The 21,507-nt window shown below is 44.0% G+C and overlaps 1 protein-coding gene across 1 annotated transcript in view; it reads left to right on the forward strand.

The window, feature by feature from the left end:
* Positions 1-4,452, forward strand: part of GPR176 (G protein-coupled receptor 176) — a 65,733-nt gene extending 61,281 nt beyond the window's left edge. Inside the window, exon 3 of the mRNA XM_032802559.2 lies at positions 1,478-4,452. Coding sequence (XP_032658450.1) covers positions 1,478-2,588 — 1,111 coding nt within the window. The 3' untranslated portion in view covers positions 2,589-4,452. The remainder of the gene's footprint in view (positions 1-1,477) is intronic.
* Positions 4,453-21,507: the final 17,055 nt, after the last annotated feature.

Below are 21,507 nucleotides of genomic sequence, written 5' to 3' on the forward strand. Positions count from 1 at the left end.
TCTGGCAAAATCTATCCATATTTCTTATTGCCCTACATACAAATGATGGGATTATTTTGTCCCTGTTTGTGACTTCTGACACTTTGTTTTTTGGGGTTTTTTTTGGTGCTAAGTACTGTAAGAGGTAATCCATCATAGGATATCGTTCAGATTAACACTGAGACTGTGGCCTTTTGAGTGAACATAAATGTACCTCAGTCATTATTATTCTATTTTTCTGAATATGACCAGTGCAATGTGCACAGAGGTAAGAAAATTATGAGAAAGCCACTTGGAAGTTTTAAGACCAGCATAAGTTATTTTTAATGAACATAAATCCAAACAAAAATGTAATATAATCCCAGGTATGGTAGGGATAGCTATTGCTTTATCACTGATCATGTGCTTCCCAGGTGTGGATCTTCAGTCCTGTTCTAGAGCCAGATCTGTAAAGCCAGACTCTTGTTTAAGAGAAAGCAGAACTGGTAGTCATTTAGCAACCCACATCACACTCAGGCAGCTACCAAACACTATCCTCATCTCCCTCCTTCAAGGCAGGAGACTGGCTTATAAACTGGAGTACACTTATAAAGTTTGCAGATGATACCAAGCTGGGAGGGATTGCAAGTGCTTTGGAAGATAGGATTAAAATTCAAAATGATCTGGACAAACTGGAGAAACGGTCTGAAGTAAATAGGATGAAATTCAATAAGGACAAATGCAAAGTACTCCACTTAGGACGAAACAATCAGTTGCACACATGCAATATGGGAAATGACTGCCTAGGAAGGGGTACTGTGGAAAAGGATCTGGGGTCATAGTGGATCACAGGCTAAATATGAGTCAACAGTGTAACGCTGTTGCGAAAAAAGCGAACATCATTCTGGGATGTATTAGCAGGAGTGTTGTAAGCAAGACATGAGAAGGAATTCTTCCACTGTACTCTGCACTGATTAGGCCTCAAGTGGAGTATTGTGTCCAGTTCTGGGTGGCACATTTCAGGAAGGATGTGGACAAATTGGAGAGAGTCCAGAGAAAAGCGACAAACTAGAAAACATGAACTATGAGGGAAGATTGAAAAAACTGGGTTTGTTTAGTCTGGAAAAAAGAAGACTGATGGGGGACATGATAACAGTTTTCAGGGAAATAAAAGGTTGTTACAAGGGGGAGGGAGATTTTTTTTTCTTAACCTCTGAGGATAGGAGAAGCAGCAATGGGATTAAATTGCAGCAAGGGAGGTTGAGGTTGGACATTAGAAAAAACTTCCTAACTGTCAGGGTGGTTAAGCACTGGAATAAATTGCCTAGGGAGGTTGTGGAATCTCCAGCATTGGAGATTTTTAAGAGCAGGTTAGACAAACACCTGTCAGGAATGGTCAGGGGACTGGACTAGATGATCTCTCAAGGTCCCTTCCAGTCCTATGATTCTCTAACTGTATGATCCCAAACAATCAATACATATATTCACATCTCTTTAAACTGTCCTTGTTTTTTGGCAGGTACTACTCAGTTTTATACCCATTGGAAAGAAAGATATCTGATGCGAAGTCTCGAGACCTGGTTATCTACATCTGGGCCCATGCTGTGGTGGCCAGCATTCCTGTGTTTGCTGTGACCAATGTTTCTGATATTTACGCCATGTCCACCTGCACAGGATCCTGGAGCTACTCCCTAGGTCACTTGGTGTATGTCATTATTTATAACATCACCACTGTTATTGTACCAGTGGCTGTGGTGTTTTTTTTTATGATTCTTATCCGCAGAGCACTGAGTGCCAGCCAAAAGAAAAAAGTCATCATAGCTGCCTTAAGAACCCCTCAGAACACTATTTCTATTCCCTATGCCTCCCAGAGAGAAGCTGAGCTTCATGCTATGCTGCTCTCCATGGTTATAATCTTTATTTTCTGCAGCATTCCCTATGCAACTCTGGTGATTTACCGCACCATACTCAACATACCAGATATTTCAGTCTTCTTGTTCCTCACTGCCATCTGGTTGCCTAAAGTCTCCCTGCTAGCCAATCCTTTGCTCTTTTTGACTGTAAACAAATCTGTACGGAAGTGCTTAGTGGGGACAATAGTGCAGCTACACCGGAGGTATAGTAGGAGGAACATTATCAGCTCTGGGAGTGTTGCAGATACCAACTTGGAGCCCAGTGTCCGCTCTGGTAGCCAGCTTCTGGAGATGTTTCACATAGGGCAGCAGCAAATCTTCAAGCCAACAGAGGATGACGAGGAGAATGAAACAAAATCCATTGGTTCTGGTGACTTTCAGCAGAAGGAAATCCCTACCACCAGTTTAGAGGTGGAACACACGTTAGTTCAGAAATGTCTACAACACACCATTGCTGACTCAGCTGCTCAGGTGGCCCCTGCCATACCAACAGAAGCAGAACTGGTTAATGACAAATATTCAATGCAGTTTGGCTTTGGGCCTTTTGAGTTGCCTCCACAGTGGCTTTCAGAAAATTGGAATAGTAAGAAGCGACTGCTGCCTCCCTTGGGGAATACCCCTGAAGAGCTCATCCAGACAAAGCAGCCCAAGTGTAGAGCAGAAAGAAAAATCAGCAGGAACAATAAAGTCAGTATCTTTCCCAAGGTGGATTCCTAGTAGGAGCAGGAGCTCTGAATATCAAAGGAAGTCCACTTTCTACTGTACGTGTGATCCCATGGATCATAGTTATGCTGAAATTTGTTACAGGCTGATTTTTGTGCCAAATACATAAAAACAAAAGGGAAACATATAACAGAAGTGTTCCTTATGAATGTATTTTCATTAAATAGCTACTAATGTCATTCCTGCTTTATTAGTACAATAGTACAGGTCTGATTCACTTCCAAAGGGTGTGTATGGCTTTGTGTACATTTCCTGTGAAACTTTCATGGTGTTGTCTGGCAGCTGGTTTACTGGGCACTCCAGTGTTTAGTGCAATGAAAACATAACTATTCTGTGTTGCAGCATCAAGCGAATAGGCAGGACTTCAGGGAGCACAAAGTAGCTAGGCCATGCCCATTCTACACTAAAATGGACACAGCAAGTTTCTGAGAGTTTCATTAATGAAATGTGAAAAGATGCTCTTTCTCTTTAGCTGACCTCTTACAGCAAAGTAAAAAAAAATTGCCATGTCAGGAACAGCCCATAGGTTTCATATACATGTTGCTCTTCTCTTCCTTTTGTAGCCCAGTTATTTTCTCAGTTAAAGTATGCTCACTTTTGGCCTAAAAAAGATCAACTAGCATGAGGAAGCCCAATTGCTGGTGTAGGAGGCCCCCCGAATTGTTTAAAAATTAACAGAAAATAACTTCTAAAATAGCCATTTCCTCCCTTTAAAAACAAATGCATTCCTGTAGTTTAATGAAAAGTAGACTGTAGACCATATGATACAGTTTCTTCCCAAAGGGGCATGCATAGATGTGCTGAGGGCATGAGCCAATGGCAGTTAGATCCCATGGTGATGTGCATGGTGCATATGCCGACTAGGTTCATGATTTCAGCATGCTGTAAATAGCAAAAGAGTCCTGGGTAAATATGTGCCTGCAGAGTGGTCTGCTTGTGCCCTCATCTTTTGACTGTTTTGTGAAAACACAAGGCATTGCCTTTATTTGCCTGCATTTTCCAAGGTGCAGAAATGGTAATACCTTACAAAAAAGTGATGTTGCAGCAAGCTGATTGTTAGCCTCCGAATGGAATAAATGTAAGTGCCATTCTTTACCTTTGGCTGGAGTAGGGAGACAGCACAACCTCTAAATTTCCTTTTAATGGTGGGCATAAACCCCAAATGTGCTAATTGTAATTTACACGACTCATCTCATACTAGATCATCCAATGTATGACTTTCACAGCAGATTTCCATACCTGGTGCCTAAATCCTTTGTGAATCAGAACCAAACTGTCCATTCTATCAACAAGCTAGTTTATTTTGGAGTGCTCAGGCATTGTACTGTAGTTCACCTTCCTCCTTGATTACAGATGTATTGTTTTGCGTATCCTGAATGTGAATTTTAAACTGTGACAGTCTGTAAGACAACCTTAAAACTACTGTACCCCTGGAACTTTAATCCTTGTTCCATTGCAAGCAGCCCTTCCTTTCTTCCATCTCTGCATTTGCTATTGTCTCACACTGTAGATTATCAAAAGCACAGAGTGATGATACCCTAGTACTCTTTTGCACACTTGTTCTCCATCTGTAGTTTAGATCTTTGGTGCATGCCAAGCCCTCACCTATAGCCTACTGTCTGTTTAGTAAGTAGTTTTCTTTAAAATGTATTGTCTAGTTTAAAATAACTTGCCAAATCTGACAGTCCAGTGTTAAAAGAAAGAAAAAATTCTGCCAAGGTAGAGTTTGATGAATAACTGTTCTTCCTTAGACACATCTGAAGCAGGACAGTGATTTCAGAGGGAGCTAAGGGTGATTCATGTCTACAAGTCACTCAAAGCAAACATTTTAACAAAAATGCGTGTCAAGGTTTTTTCCCCCACTTTGAACTTTAGCGTCCAAAAAAGTGGGAACCTCATGGACCCTTCTAAGCGTATTCCTGTAGTTAGATCTGATAACCTGCCAAACCAGCCCAAATATAGTGTTTGGCACACTCCTGTTTCCCCCAAACCTTCCTGGGGAACCCAAGACCCAAACCCTTGGGTCTTAAAAACAAGGACGAAATAAACCATCCCCCCCTTCCTTCCTTCCAGACTTTCCCTCCCTGCGGCTCCTGAGAGGCTACCTGATCCAACTCCCTGAGATCTAAAAGCAAAGAGAATTAACCTCCCCCGTCTCATTTCCCCCACCAATCCCTGTGAGTTTAGACTCAATCCCTATGGATTCCAAAAACAAGGAAAAATCAATCAGCGTTCTTAAAAAGAAAGCTTTAACTTAAGAAAGAAAAGATAAAATTACTCTCTGTAAAAATCTCATGAGGTAAGAGCTTACAGGTATCAGATTCATATAGTTTAGAGGATTTCCCCCCGCCCCAAGCACCTGAGATTCAAAGTTACAGCAAACAATATGTAAAAATCCTTCCAGCAAAATACACATTACAAGTAAGAAAACAAACATTAAGACTAACTTGCTTTCTCTGCTTAGTAACTTACTATTTGAACTATGAGAACTGATTCAGAAAGATTGGAGAAACCTGGGTGGTACGTCTGGTCCCTCTTTAGCCCACAGAGTGAACAACGAACAAAACAAACAGGGCTACGAACAAAAGCTTCCCGGCCACAAGAGGAAAGTATCTTGTCCCCCGATTGGTCCTCTGGTCAGGTGTCAGCCAGGTTCACTGAGCTTCTTAACCCTTTACAGGTAAAAGAGACATTAACCCTTAACCATCTGTTTATGACATTGTGAAAAGTGGTTTTTAAACTCCATTGTAAACAATGTTTCTCATCTTCTCCTTTTATGTTTGTTGCTATGCTAGTTTAGGAGTTCTCAATCTGGGGGCCACAACCCCAGACGGGTCACAAACAGGTCACAACCACCCTCCTCTTCCCATTTAGCTATATGGGAATGGGGTCTGGTGAGTGGAAGGTCCCAGGATGGAAAATGTTGAGAATCACCGTTGGTAGTTATATTTTGTAACTGTTGATAAAATATTACAATGGAATGTGTGTTTGTTTTTTCAGAGTTACTAGATCAGCAGCTTTTATTAACAACACATCTAAAAAAGAAAGCTGTCAGCTGCTGCATCTTCCTTACATGCTTGTGGTTAAATTAAACATTTGTGGTCTACTTCCTCGCAGGCATGAGCCAAAGCCAGCAGTCTTCATCTGACCCTTTCCCCTTTCTCCAGACTTGGGACTTCAGATAAAATGGAACCCAGCTCTGAACCTCCCTTGAAAAAACAAAGCCACCCTTTGTTTTGCCCATTCCTACTTTCACGTTCAATATAACAGTGATAAACATGGAGTCAAATTCAGTAGACTTACACCAGACATGAATTTGGTCTGTTTAATCTTGGATTGTTTGGAGGGTGACGGGGTTTGGTTGTTTTTCATTATGAAGACAAACATATATGTTTCCATTCACACTGAATGTATTTAGAAGCTGGCTTGCACTTTTTTCAGACTGCCAATGGGGACACTGCATTGTTTCAGGAAACAAATTTGATTAGGATGCATTTTTTACACTTTAAGAATTGCTTTGGAATATAAATGATAGCTGGAAACATTTTATTTTAGTCATTTTTGCAGCAGAGTTTATCCATTTGAACTTCTGTGAGAACCAGAGAAATGTGTGAAAGCAGATCTTTTGTGTTCAGAGAAGGAATGAGCCCCTGGATAGCACATAATACAGATGCTTTAGTCAGACTATAAGCAACCAACACTCTGATAGAACTATAGTCAAAGAACAATAAATAATTCAGGTGAGTGATAATGAGCTAGGGAGTATTTCACTTTTAGGGTGCTGGATAGCAGGATAGATCACCAGGAACAGTCATTATCATAATAGGACTTGTCACTACGTTCTTTCATCACGGTGCCTCCTAAATGTTGGAGCAGGGCCCATGCATTTACCTAAGCCTCTGCTCTGCACTGTCTAGGTTTTACACCACACTATTCCAGTCACGAGAGTCTCAGATCTCCAGCAGAGCCGCAGATAGTCCACCTCTTCTAGGGTTGTGAACAAACACAAACACATACCTGTGATAGCTCTTGGGGTACCCAGGACTGTGAGTCACCTTGTTATGCCCTTGCCTCCAGCATGAGAGAGACTTGCTTATACTTACCCAGGTGTCAGCTCCCTGACACTACCAGCCTGTTAGCCACCCAAGTACTCTCCTCTGGGCTGTAGTGTCCAGCCCCTTATCCACTAAACACTCACAGAATACCAGGTCTGCTGTCCCCAAAGGGTCAGTATACACACCAATTTGTATGATTCAGCTCAGGACGAGAATCTTGCTTAATACTCCAGCACTCAGATTACTCCTGGGGAATTCTGTGCCACTGTGCGCATGCAGAATTCATGTCCCCTGCAGATTTCTTTGCTTCCCCGTTGAAAATTGACTTCCTATTCCTTTTAAGCTCTTCCCTCCAAGTCTGACATCTGAGTATAGCAGGGTAGGGCCATCTGAGTCTACAATAGCTCATTAACCTTGTGTCACCCTGTGTAGGGTTTGTATACCTATTACAAGCTGTTTGTTGGCTTCTGACTTCCAGCTGTGCAATATGCTCTCTGGTAACCAGCTATGAGGAAAGAGCTAACTATCAGGAGTTCTACCTTCTCCTGATCATCAAATCAAATGGGAGGGGGGACCCAAACACCTATCCCCATACTGACCATTGGGGAAAGTAAAGGAAATTGAATGATGGACAAAGAAGGAAGAAAAGACTGAGGTAACTTGGGGAAGCAATGAGACTGAAAGATAATCTGATCCCTTTAAGAATAGCATTATAACCCCACAAAAGAAAGAATACAGAAAAATACTCATAACTCATAATGTACAGAAGAATAAATCTTTTACAAGGAAAAGTACAGATTAGAAAACAATGTCAATTTCATGTACCCAAGTACCCCCTGAAAATAATGTAATATTTAAATAACATATGGGTTTAAAACAAAGCAATTATTCAGCATTGTAGTGCTGCACTGGTTGGCTCCTCTGGCAACAATGGATTTTGGTTGCCTAGCAGGATACACTTGCATAGAAAGCCAGGAGTCTTTTAGTAGATTAGAACATTTGGTTGTTCTGAAGTTGTAATAATTTAATGTATGCACTTGATTTTTAATATATATTTATACACATGTATTCCTGTATGTATAATTTGCAGATAAAAAGCTGTCAGGTTTGCTCTACTCTGATATTTGTCCCCTTTTATAATCCTTTTCTCTTATCTATACTAGAGGTCTGCTTGCAAGTACTTTAATAATCAGTTTCCAAGGGGTTGTTGTATCCTTGTTTTGTATCTGGAATACACCACTAGATTTGAACTACCAGTTTCATTAATCTTGTGATGTTTGGGGCTATCACACCGAACCCTAAAACATCAGACAAAAAATGTTGTTACTTTTTAAGTTGCTAACTTAACATTTAAAGTTGAAGCGTATGTATATCAAGCAACTCTGCAGTTTAAAGACAAAACAACTAAGCAACAGAAAGTAATGGAAATGAAAGGTTGAGGGAAAGCTGACAATGTATTCAAATATTCACAGTTTACACAGCATCTAGAATAAATGCATCTGCACTCTTGTTTCCTGTCTTCCTCTTGCTTCACCTGCCCTGCAGAGCTTTAGAATTCTGTAGGATGCCCAGCTCCCTGTCTTGCTCTGTCCTGAAGAACTGGTTGTGTCCTGAAGAAACTTCTCACAGCTCCTGTCTCCTCTCCTTCCAGGGCATGGTTCTTACAAAGCTTGCAAAAGAGCATATAGACTTTGCAAAATGGATTATAAAAGGGGTTTTAAAATAGCCTCTTTCTCTCTACTAGGCTTTAATGGCATATCTTTAGGTATGTATGGTTTAAAGTGTTACAATCAAGCTTTTATTTTTTTAAAGCTAAAGAGCACTCATGAAAAGATAAGACACTGTATGATTTCAATAAAACTCATTTGTAAGGAGCCATAACTTAATGGTTCAGCTGACTGCTTTCAGACTTTCAAAACAAAAAGAGTATACCTGGAAAGTATTCACATTTTATTTCATTTGAAAAAAACTTTTTTCTATGTAAAATTAGGAGTTATTAAAATAGGTGTTATAAAGAAGTTATAGTAGTATCTGTACCTATTGAACTGCTGCTTTGGGACTAGTCATAGTAATCTTTAATAACATAATTCAAGGACACATCAATTTTCTTCATACAGAAAAAAACCTAAAAACCAAAAACCAGGGTGCTAATCTGCAATAAAACGTTGACACCTGAACAAAATTAAATACCCTTCCCCCCGTAACTTGAACCCTGTTCTATACAACTCTGAGCACACAAGCTCTACTACTTGAAGTAAGAAAAGGTGCAGCCTCCCTCCTGTTCCCTGGAGGCCAGAGAGAGAGAGGAACAATAGGGGTGCTGCCAAGAAAGATCTTCATTTCATGTCAATTTTAAAGCTGCTACACCAGTCAAGGTCAGTGGAGTTCTGCAAGATTGATTTTTCTCGTTACTTTACTCAGCAACACCAAAATGTGGAATGTAATAACGTTTCTTTGCTCCTTGAACTCCTCTTGTGCATACTCAGTGCTTAGCACTTAGAGGCTTTCCAAACACTGATTTGCTCTTCTCCCAGGCACTGCTCTGAGGCAGGTGCAAGCAGGTATTGTATCTGTCTTACAGATAGGAGAACAAAAGCAGAGAAGTAGAATGCTAAGGTGTCCCCCCATGCCTCTCCTCTTACGCCAAGACCCTGCCCCCCAGCTAAGCGGGAAGCCAGAGCCAGGCTGCGAAGCCTGAGTCCCTCCACTTGCCTGGAGTGTGGGTGCCTGAAAGCAGTCCCCACCTCCTGAGCCCCGTGCCTAGGGCAGGTGGAGGGTCTGTGGCTACTCAGAACTGCCCATGCAGCGCTTACCCCTACCTGGCTCCAGCTTCTGGCCTGGCCTGAGTAGGGTTGCCAACTTTCTACTTGCACAAAACCAAACACTCTTGTTCTGCTCTGCCTCTGAGGCCCCTCCCCTGTCCCACCCCATCTCTGTGGCTTTGTCCCCTCTCACTCCATACCCCCTCCCTCTATTGCTTGCTCTCCCCACCCTCACTTACTGGCTCATTTTCATCAAGCTGTCTCAGAGGGTTGGAGTATGGCAGGGGGTGAGGGCTCTGAGATGGGCCAGAAATGAGTAGTTCAGGGTGTAGAAAGGAGCTCCAGGCTAAGGCAGTGGGTTGGGATGCAAGAAGGGATGCAAGGAGGGCTCTGGTATGGGGCTTGGGATGAGGGATTTGGGGTGCAGGAGGGTGCTCCAGGCTGGGATTGAGGGGTTTGGAGGGTGGGAGGGAGATCAGGCTGGGGCAGGGGCTTGGGATGTGGGAGGGGTTCAGGGTTTGGGCAGCACTTACCTCAAGCAGCTCCCAGAAGCAGTAGCTTGTCCCGCTCTTGCTGCTATGCAAAGGCATGTCTAGATGGCTCTGCACACTGCCCCATCCACAGGCACTGCCCCTGCAGCTCCCATTGGCCACAGTTCCCAGTCAATGGGAGCTGCAGAGCTGGCACTTGGGGTGGCGGTATCATGTGGAGTAGGGTGACCAGGTGCCCAGTTTTTGACTGGAACACTCAGTCGAAAAGGGGCCCTGGCAGCTCTGGTCAGCAATGCTGACTGGGCCATTAAAGGTCTGGTCGGCGGTGCTGCATCACTAAAGCAGGTTATTCCCTCCACCCTGTGTCCCAGAAATGGTCAGCAGGTCCGGGTCCTAAGCGAGGGGGGTTCCATGCACTGTCCTCACCCGGAGCACTGCACTGCCATTGGCTGGGAACCCACTGGGGGAGGCAATGCCTGTGGGCAAGAGTGGTGTGTGGAGCCTCCTGCCCTCCCCACCTAGGACCATGACCTGCTGGCTACTTCTGGTGAGAGTGCAGTGCGGTGCCAGGATAGGCAAGCAGTCTTCTTTGACCCCCACCTGCTGCATCACTGCCTGGGAGCCGCCCAAGGCAAGCCCACACCCCAACCTCTTGCCCCAGCCCTGAGCCCCCCCAAGCCAAGAGCCCCCTCCTGCACCCAAACCCCTCATCCTCAGCCCCACCCCAGACCCTGCATCCTGAGACAGAGCCCTCACCCCCTCCCGAGCCCCAACCTTCTGCCCCAGCTCTGAGCCCTCGCAAACCCAGAGCACCTTTCTGCACCACAAACCCCTCATACCTGGCCCCACCCCAGAGCCCTCACCCCCTCCTGCACCCCAAACCCCTAACTCGACCTGCAGTCCCCTTCTGCACTCCAAGTCCCTCAGCCCCACCCCCAGCCTGGAGCGCCCTCCTGCACTCCTAACCCTCAGCCCCAGCCCCACCCCAGAGCCAGCACCCTCAGCCCAGAGCCCTCACCCCCTCCTGCACCCCAACCCCCTGCAGGGGCAGGAGGCCGGGCCTGTGGTGAAAAGTGGATGGGCCAGGCCTGTCCTCTTTCAAAAGTGAGAGGGCCATGGCTCCTTGACCCCCCTGTTCCCGTGCCACTGTTGACTGAACAGTTGCAGAGCCTCCTGCTCCCTGATCACTTTTACCCACCCACCCACCAGCCAGCCTTTGGACACAAAGCAGATGAAATTATTGTTTCAGTTTTGCTGACACAAAATCTGACATGAACTAAAACTGGGTTCAGTGGAGAGGTGCAAATTAAAGTGATATTAATGGGAGCAAGTTTTCCATGGCATTTTCCCTAGTTTGTGCTGCTTCTTGATTGGTTTAGGAAAAGAAAGGTAAATGAATTCTGTTGTCATGGAAACTGTATTATGAATGTATCAAGGGGGCTTGTATGAATGTGCCCTAATCATGATCTAACCTATCATTTCACACAAAGAGCACATCTTGGAGTGTTCTTGCCTTCTGTGTCCTCTCTACACACAAGTTTTCTCTAATTAAATTTCTGCCTCCCCCTTTCAGGATACAGTGTTTCTGGTGTTTTTTATAGAACAAAATTTACCCATTCTCAGAAAGGCAAAATGAAAACTGCATCTGTTTTAGCTTTTATATTTATAGTGTTGTTTAAACCATAAAGACCATCTGCTATGTTACTAACATGAAGGAGATTTCATGACCTTTCAAAAGCGCTGTCATTTTCTTTAGAGTGAATCCAGTTGTTCCCTGATTTACGGCCCATGCAACATAACCACTCAGAGTAGTTGCATTGGGTATAAGTCAGGACAGCCGTGCTGCCAAATCTTTTACTGTCAGTCTCATAATATTTGGTGTGTTGGTTTGAATCCCCAGCTCCTGTTAAAGTGTGAGAATCTCAGATTTCATTTAAAAAACCCCTATGTTTCTGACCCTCATGGTTGTAGAGGAAAACTTGAAAACATGCCGTGCGTGTATCTGAAGGGCTCAGAAACCAGAGGGCAAAGGAAAAACCCCAAAGTTTAAAATGCTTTAAAAAGTGGATGATTTTGGGGGTGGGGGGAGGAACTCAGGATTTTGAACACGTGAGTTAGCAATACTGGGCAAGAATTTATTATATTGTCCTCTAAAATGATCACAGCTTAATAAATGTATTATTTATTGAGTGCTAGAGGTGAACTCAGTGCTGTACATACATGAAAAAAGAGACTGAGCATATGCTGTCTCCTCAGCAGGAAGAAGAGTAAAACACAATAGACCAAAGGTTCTCAAACTGTGGTCTGTGAACTCCATTCTGGTTGTTCGTGGATAGTTCCCTCTAAGCTGCACACCTGGGTGGCCACACATGAGAGAATGAAGGGCCACCCACCTAATTAGTGGAGCTGTGCAGGCATGGCTCCAGTAATTAGGTTTCTAGACAATGGAGAAGATGTACATGTAAGGTGAAGTGGTGACTTTGGGGGAAATAGAGGGTAGGTGGGAGGAATTTGGGATGTCCAGGGCTGTGGTGGCCAGAGAAAGAGGCAACTTTCCCCAGCCCCAGGGCTAAAGCTGCTGGGGACAGAGGGCCCTCCTTCCCAGACCCAGCTCTGTGGTTGGTGTGGTGGGGCAGAGAACCCTCTCATTCCCAGCCTCAGCTCGGGGGCTGCTGCTGCGGGGAACAGAGGGCACATCCATCACATTAGAGAGGTAAGACTACTGATATTAAAATATGAATTGTGTGCTTTTATCTGTAGAATAAAAAAATGTTGAAGTTTTTTTTTATATAGCACCTTTATCCAAAGCATTTTACAATAGTTAGCTAATGGTACAAACAACATTTGGAAAGATCATTAATTGGGCTGCTGAGACTCTCATCAATTTTCAAGTGGTCCATGAAGAAAAAAGGTTGAGAACCACTGCCATAGACCCTACTGGTAGAAAGAGAGGGACATACAACAAGCAGAATCCATTTGCAAAATGGCCACTTCAGATCTATAGCTGCTTGGCTGTGCCCTCTTTAAAGGGCATATTTCCCAGAAAGGCGTGCTGGAAAAATGATTCCTATATGAGGGGAACCCAGTCATGGGGATAATAAGGAAGGACTAGACAGTCTCAAAAGAAGGTGCTTGTGGGGTCATTGCTGTTTCCGTGCATTACAAGCCATTACTGAATCACACAGTCCTTGCCACTAAGGAGTTTATTATTTAAATCCGACAGATAATATTGATCTAGCATATTACACAGAAGTTGATGACACAAATGTCAAATAATGCAGCTTTCCCCCCAACCCACCCCCCAATAGCTTAATGGTGAATGACTGTGCAGGATAAGTATTGTGACTAGAGATTTGAATTAAAAAAAGAAACAGGGTGGGGGAATCACTTAGGTACCCACCAAGTTATTTAGGTTCCTAATTTCCACTGCTATTCTTTTGAGGATGTGGCCCTCAGAGACTGCTGAGCAATTACAATCTCCAGCTTCAATAGGAGCTGCAGGTGCTGAGCTCTTCTGATAATTAGATACCCAAGGAAAGAGAGACAGTTCCAGGCACAGAACAAGTTGTTAACACCAGAGAGAGAAGGGTACAAATAAGGACATCAGGAGGGAATGGAACACTGTGCACAGTGAGAGGGATGGCTGGAGGAACTGTGATGTACAGAACCTTGAAAGTGAGGAACTAGATGAAGAATCCTCAGAAAATCCTGTTCTAAAGAGCTCTCAAGCCTAATTTTGTAGGAATAAGAGGGTTATATAATCCAGATTGGTTTTAGAGAAGCAGCCACATTTTGGATATTTATCTGGATTAATTTTAAACTGTGAACTATATGAGGTTTATCCAGCACTACTGCCAGAGTGCTGTGTGTATGGTGCTTAGGCAATTTAGATGCATCTCAGATAGATACACAAAAAAATGTGAGTGTGATGAGAATTTTTGGCCCTATTCTATCCCATTATACACTGCCTTATTCACACCAATTTCGGAATCAGTCCCTCTGCGTTCATCATGCTCTCATATCAAGATACTCCCATTAGTTTGTTGTACAGATAGATAATAATCTTACTGTTCCCTTAGGAAATATCTGAGCAAATGAATATCTAATGTACCTCCCCCAAATAGTTGGACAACTTTAACAAACACATGTGAAACAGAATGACGAGGAACCGTGCTCATCGTGATGAACAGAAGTGATGGACATTCTCAGAGCTATGACTGGTCTGGGATCCTCGATAATGCCAGTATTTGTGGGGAGAAAGGCACAAGGTGGGATTTTTTTTTTTGTTATACGCAAGTGCTTTGTCCTTCCTGCATGTTATAATCCATATTATAATGTAACTTCTAATACATGTAGAGACACAAATACAGTAGGTTACAACAGGAGCTAGTTGCAAGTTTTGGCTGCTGCCAGTGCTGGCCTTAGTTTAGTGCTGGGCATTGAGAAGTGTGTTTGATGTAAAAAAGGGAAGAAAAAGGTGAGTCTTAGGCTTCAGCATGTATCATAGCTTTGCAGGGTCCCTGCTTACCACCCCCGATGCTGGCCATGCACTTGCAACCCCACTAAATCCACCCCACGACCTCCCTGGGAAGTCGCCACCCCCAGCTTGAGAAACACTGATATTATGGAGAGGTAAAAAAAGAAAGTAATTGTATGAAATTTTAGTTTGTACTGACTTCACTAGTGCTTTTTATGTAGCCTGATGTAAAATGAGGCAAATATCTAGATTAGTTGATTACCCCAAGGGTACATGTACTTCTGCTTGAAAACCACTCAATTAAGCTTCTTGACACCCATGTAAGTCAGGGAAGTGTTATCCTCATTTTATGGATAGGGTAAGTGAGGTATAGAGAGAGGTTAATTCAGTCTAGAGTCATATCCCCAATGTCACAGTCCTTTAACTACAACATAACACCATGCTTCTACAGTATAACAGCCAAAAGAGTTAATGGTTTCATAGTCTATTAAAACTTCCAGGTGACTTGTTTCCGATTTTGAAGAGGTGTGCTGTGGAAATATAGAGCTAATGATAGAGGCCATATTCAGAGAACATTCTGCTATGTTGGTACTGGGAGTCCAAGGGATGGGGCTGCTGAAGCGGAGTAGTCTTTCCAAAGATAGGGTCACATCCTCTAGGCAGCATTTACATGTGTATATATTGTAGAACTTTTGTGTTGACTCTTAATAAATCACCTTCTTCTTGAACTGTGTAACTGTGTGGGGGTGTCTTACAAACTGACAACCCTCCATACCACAGGCCTGAGGGCTACCTCTGCAAACCTACTTCTCTTCCTTTGTGAAATTACCAAAGGATAAGTAATGCTTGTAGGTCATAAAATCTGCTCTGATTTGAAACAGCAGTGTTAAGACAATTAACTGTTAGCTCTGACAGCCGTGTGGCAATCCCTGCCTCATTCTGTAGGGACAAGCAGCAATAATAAGTGTAGTCAGGGATATTGGCCCTGGCCTACTCTCATAGGGGGGTTATGTTAGCTTGCTATCTCCTGCTATTTCAGCAGCTTTTGTGAGATGGCAGTCACTTTGTAATATGGGAATTTCTGACAGTGAGTGAGATACAACTATTAGGAATATATATGAAACATCTACACTATTTGTGGGGAGAAAGGCACAAGGTGACTTGTCCTTCCTGCGTGTTGTTATAATGTAACTTCTAATACATGCAGAGACACATACATAGGTTTTCATTTACACTTGTGGCAAGGTACACATTCCCTGCCCTGGCAAATGAGAAATTAACGATTTAGGCTAACTCATAGGTGATCCAGGGGGAGGCCATAAAAGCATGTTTCTAAAACACTGAGAGAGAGAGAGAGGTAACTTGATCTCACTGAAATATGAAGTTCTTTCTTAGAAAAAAATCAGCCACTTCTATCTTTGGGGTTTTGTTCTGAGTCCTTTCTTTAACCTACATTAATGTTGTGAGCCTTTGAGAACAGCATAGTGTGAAGATGCAGTATGTTTTTTCCAACTGTAGTGGGTGGCGTCCTGCACTTAGGGGCAATGTGCCTTGCCTGTGCTGTGTGCTCTCTCTGAAACTAGTTAAGAGGCAGCAGTCGGACATTGCCTTCAGCAAGTGCCCTGTCCCTATGTCTTGAACATGAGATACACCATGAAAAGCAGCCTTGGTGTGCTTGCAGATGTCCCGATAGAGATTTAAAGAGTTCCCAAGCGGAGTCAATAGACAGTTCATGGGAACACAAGGTCTAATGAATTGCTTCTGGCTCAAGAATGTAGCACAAGCCTGAAGCAAGGTTGATTCAAGTTGAATGTGTCACACAGCTCCTATAATCTCAGCCTAGCTTTTGTTCTAAAAAAACTAGACACTTATGAAGAAAACTGTTGAAGTTGTTGACTGTCATATGATGGTGGATTCTATGGGATTTCACCTTTCTACAAATTAGCATTATATGTTAGACATATTGGGCTAGATAAATCCTTGTACTGGTTTCTGAGGTGGCTTGCACCTCCTCCATTCAGGGATTTGTGGAGGCCAGTGCAACCTTGTGCCCCTATTGTAATGGCTCCTATGAACATGCCTCCCTGTCTGTCTCCACGTTGCTCTGGAATGTTCCCTAAGCTTGTTATTCCTGAATAGGTGGCATACAAACCCCTATGCCCCTGCACTACTGTCATGGCTCCTTGGCACCAGCCCAGCTGCCACAAAGGAGCCATAGGGCAATGAGTAATTGGGCAAAGTGTTGAGACAGCACAGGATGGTAGAAGGAATGGTAATAAGATAAAGCTTTTTGCTTCTATAGGGTGTTCAGATCCATCCCAAGTAACAGTTATGACCACAGGTAATAATCATTTGACTGTTCAGTGGTTTTAGTCTAGTTCCAAATGAGTAGGTGTCCACATAGTCAAACCCTGCCCCCCCATCATGATTGGCACCCTTGTTAGTAAGCTGAGCAGAGAGCGGGATGGTTATGATGACTCTTCCACTAACAGGTCAGGGCTGATATATCTATTAGTGTGGGGAAAGTTGCCCTGCTGCTGCTAGTTCAGTACTTGCTCTATGAATAAACACAGAAAGAGAGATTATTTCTTTGAATTCTTGGGAGGCACTGAAATACTGCTGGGCTGGTTATCCTAAACAGAGAGGATTTCAGTCTTCAGATCTAAATGTCCAGCACCCTCCATAATCAATATCACTCATTCAAAAATTGAAGGAAGACTCGACACCAAATTGCAGGATAACTGAGGAGGCGAAAAGCTGCTTTTACCGAGCTCACTTTCCTCCTTTATTCTCTAAAAAACACATGCGCAATTGCACAGTACAAATCATTGTTTTCTACAAAAATCTTCCATCACGAGCTTAGCAGCATAGCAATTTACAAAAACACCGCCAGCTGCAAACGCGGCAGTCTGGTGGGAAAGTGCAGGGGCGCGGCAGTCTGGTGGGAAAGTGCAGGGGAGGATGGAGGAAGATCAAGTTCCTGTGATTAGAAGCAGGGTGTGCCCAGCTTGCAGACAAGAACAAAATGCCTCAATTAATAAGGCATCCAGGCCTGTGGGCCCGGGGTCATTCCTACAAAAAATATTTTGAAAGAATCATTCATCATCTGGAAGTATGTGTTGTGATGTGACAGGATATAGACCTTACAAAAATGAGGGCAAACACCAGCAAATAAGACTGAGACCCTATCACGGAGTATATATGTGTATCCAATAGGCACACATCTGTATCTCTGGAGAAACGTTTGTGACAGGTAGAAGAGCCACGGTTGGAAACTCTTACTGAGGGATGTAGCAACTACTTGTCAAGAGGTGAACCAATTAAAGAGCTATGAAGGATGGGTGGTGTAGAAAGCCTAAAGCTATCAGTTAAACTGCTCAAGGTCAGGTTATAGTTTGGAATATTGGAATACTAACCCTAACCCCCTCCCCCTTGCCTTAGCAGGTGCTACTCTGAAATAAGGGTCACTCACATTCAATCCTATGTAAGCTGGTAAGAGTTTAACCCATCCAGAAACCCTATTATAGCGAGCGATTCCTGGGGCCCCATGGAATTTAGATACAATGTGTTCGCCCCGCCCCTCCACAAAGGGCAGCTTGCTGCACCATCTAGTGGATGAAAAGGGACTCTATACATTTCTTTAGTTTTTCATCAAGAATTTTTAACAAATTGTTTTAAAATTATTTCATGACCTAGTTTACTAATATTTGAAGCAGTAAAAGTTAATTCGTTTTTGAAAAGGGAGTTTACATTTCACTTATTCTTGTCCATGCTCCCACTTTGGACAACACACACAAGAGTCGCGTGAGTTTCAGTGCAGGTTTTCTAGCCAGCGAGAAGGGGTTTCGCTTCAGCAGGTAATTGACAGTTTCGGACAGTGGCTCTGGCCCGCCTGAAAGACAAGACTGACGGCGCTGTGTTTACGCTGGGCCCGAGCTTCCCAGGCTCAGTCACAGCACTCGCTTATTTACAGGCCAGCGCTTTAATTTCAATGACAGAACGTGCGGCCTCAGGGCTGAACCATGAGGAAAGGGGGCACGACAAGCCTCTTACAAAGGGAGGAAAATGAACCCGCCCTCAGCTAGGCGCATAAAGGCAGGGCCTGCTGCGGACAGCGATTCCTCCCCTGCCCCGTGAATGGTACCGCCCACTCTTAGGCGACGGCAGGGAGTAAAGCGAGTGGGTTACAGTTCTCGCGAGAAGTAAACTAGGACGCGGAGACCGTAGTTGTTGGTTGGCATGGAAACGGCGTTCCCGGATGTACTGTGCACGGGAGCGCAGCGGGGCTGGGGAAGGGGCTCGGTGCACCAGCCGGCACGGGCGGCCCCGCGCTGAGTCCGTTGTTGCAGAGCCTGGCTGCGCTGCCGCAGGGTGAGTGTAGAGGCGGGGCGGAGTGGGGCCGCGCACGCTGTGGGGCTCGTTAGCTGTGGGCTCTGGTTTGTTGCCTGGCATAGGGCTGGGAGCTGAGGGCCGGTTGGAGGGCAGGGGTGCTGATGTAACCCTTCTGCCCCAGTGAGTTGGCAGCAACAAGGGCCAGGTTCAGTATCCAGGGGTTCCCTTTGAATAACACAATGCATAACTGGCTCGAGCCCCCACCCAGTGACGTGGGAACACTTACATACCACCCTGCCCTCCCCCGGGCACCTCCAGGAGGCAATACTTCCCCACTCGCAAGCACGGAGTCTGAATGTAGCAAAATCCTTTTAATAAAGGAGGGAGACAATGTGGCATCACCTTGGAGAAATACCACAAACAGGATTCTAACACAACTCATAAGCAAAAAACCCCCCACCTCCAAGTACGTCTGGCAATGTCCTTTCCTCCTTAGGGTCTTAAGTCCAGTAAGCCCAAAGTCCAACAATCCAAAAGTCGCTGGTCAGTGCCACTCCAGAGTTCAAAACTTTATCTGCAGAGTTTACTCCCCCCCAGCCTGGATGTGGGGAGGGAAAGCCCACACAGAGTGTTAAGGGGCAACTTACATGGGCCAGGGCCAACTGCTCTGCCTCGCCATGGAGTTCTGCTGCAGCCTTCACCACGAGCAGCTCCAGCTGTGTTGCTCCTCCAGCCAACCCCTGAGTCACTCCAGCTGTCCCTGCAAACTGTTCCATGGGCTGCTCCAAGGTGCTGCAAACTGCTCCGCTCTGCCAGCCACTTAGCGATATGTCTTCAGGTTCCCCCATTAGGTAACACAGCACTCAGTGATCTCAGCTCAGCTCTTTTAGTGATTTCAGCTCTTAGTAGGGGAGCCCTGGTACTGGTGCACTATTAGCCCAACATGAATTCAGCTCAGCAGTCTCTAGATGGACTCCTAATGGAATCAAAATTAGCTCTACTCTTTAGCAGTGGAGAGAGGAGAATGTGCAATTGGTGTTCCAGGCCCTCAAAAGGGGTGCATACCATCAAGTACACACACCAGTCCCCAACCTCGCTCCATTCACTGGGAATTGGAACCCATGTCCCTTGTCTAGCAAGTGTCACTTAATTTATATTGAGTCATCTCTGTCATAAAGCAGTCTGGTAGTTCCTCATTCACATAACACTGGTCTACAATTTTTGAGAAGTCGTCTGCTTCAGAGATAAAATGTGGTATTATGTATTTTGATGTGCTGAATTCAAATATGACAAAACAACTGATTAGCTACTATTTCTAAGATATTTAAGTTTTTACATTTTATGTCTATGTATATTGTGTAGAGAGTAGAGTTTTAATCATAAATTGTAAACCTAGGTCTTTTCATGTGTTTATGGTTGCTTTACATGATAATATTTCACCGTCCTTTTATGAACACTTTAAAAATCAGCAAAAGGGTTATATAAATAAAATTATTATGAAACAAAAGGCAAAACAAACTATTTATGTACATAGTTTAGTCCTATTCAGTGTCTACTCGGCCGCTTCTTGGCTTGATCTTGGTAATTTCGTTAAATGAGCATCTCTTGTACTGTCCAGCATGTACTGCAGCATTGATGGCTCCATTTGCACTGATAGCGATTCTCATTGTTGCAATGTCCTGGTTGAAATCGCTGCGCCGTGTTGCCGTCACAGCTTCGCTGTCGTGGAAAAAAATCTAGATGAGAGTGCAAGAAAATGTATCTTAGTGAACATGTTCAACCAAGGCTTTTTGGATCGCTTGAGGAGTTTCCACCTAAACAACCTGGTAGTTGTCTGCCTTGTTTTTCCGAGAAAATTATGCCACTTAACGAAGGTCTGTCCATGCTCTTTCCTTGCACGGCAGTGCATGTGCAAATGCATCATCTCGAAGAAGTTACGAATCTGAGGACCAACAAGAACACCTTCCTTATCTTAGCTTCAACTTAACCTTGGAAATTTGCCACGAGTACTTGAAAGCTGCTTGTTTTGACAAGCCTTGACAAAGTCGTTCCATCAGACCCGCTTGATGGAAAGGTGGTAACAAAATTTTCCTTGATTTCAACAAGTGGTGGATTGACTGAACATTTTTCCTCCAGCTCCAATGACTGTCGGAGTGCCAATGTTTCTTGAGTAGTGAATCTCTTCACGACTATCCCATTTGCGAGAAAAAGCAGTACTGTGTATCCAGTCTGCAGACCAAGCGCAGAGAACAAACAACCCTTCAAATTGCCACAAAAGCTGCCACTGATGTTGGTCAACTTATGCACCTCAAATGTTCATGTTGTCATAGTTTCCTTCATAGACTGCTGACAACGAATTGATGGGCAAACATGGCCATTATGCGCAAACAGCTTTAAGATTCTCGTGAATCATGAAAACAGTCTCCTACTCGGGATCCTAGTTTAGAATGATAATGATGTTCGTAAGGGCTCCATCCCACCATCGCATGTTGTCAGGCACAGATCACCTTCCATTGAAAAAATGGACAGTCCTTTTGACGGTCACGGAACATGGAAACCCTAACACCACCTGCCAGGAGATTCCACTGCTGTAGTCTGGAGCCCAACAGCTAGACTAGAGCCAATCAACAATTTTAAGCATCGTTTTCGTTCTCAGTGACCCAGAATTAGTAAAGTTTGACTACATTTATTTCAGAAGCATTTTGGCTGTAGAGCAGTATAATCAGGTGGCAACACTTTATTTATCCTGCCCCAATAACAAAGAAATTGGGGATCCCAGAGCTGTCAAAGTAACCA

The sequence above is a fragment of the Chelonoidis abingdonii genome, chromosome 4 (genome assembly GCF_003597395.2).
Source record: "Chelonoidis abingdonii isolate Lonesome George chromosome 4, CheloAbing_2.0, whole genome shotgun sequence".
NCBI classification, from domain to species: Eukaryota; Metazoa; Chordata; order Testudines; family Testudinidae; genus Chelonoidis; species Chelonoidis abingdonii.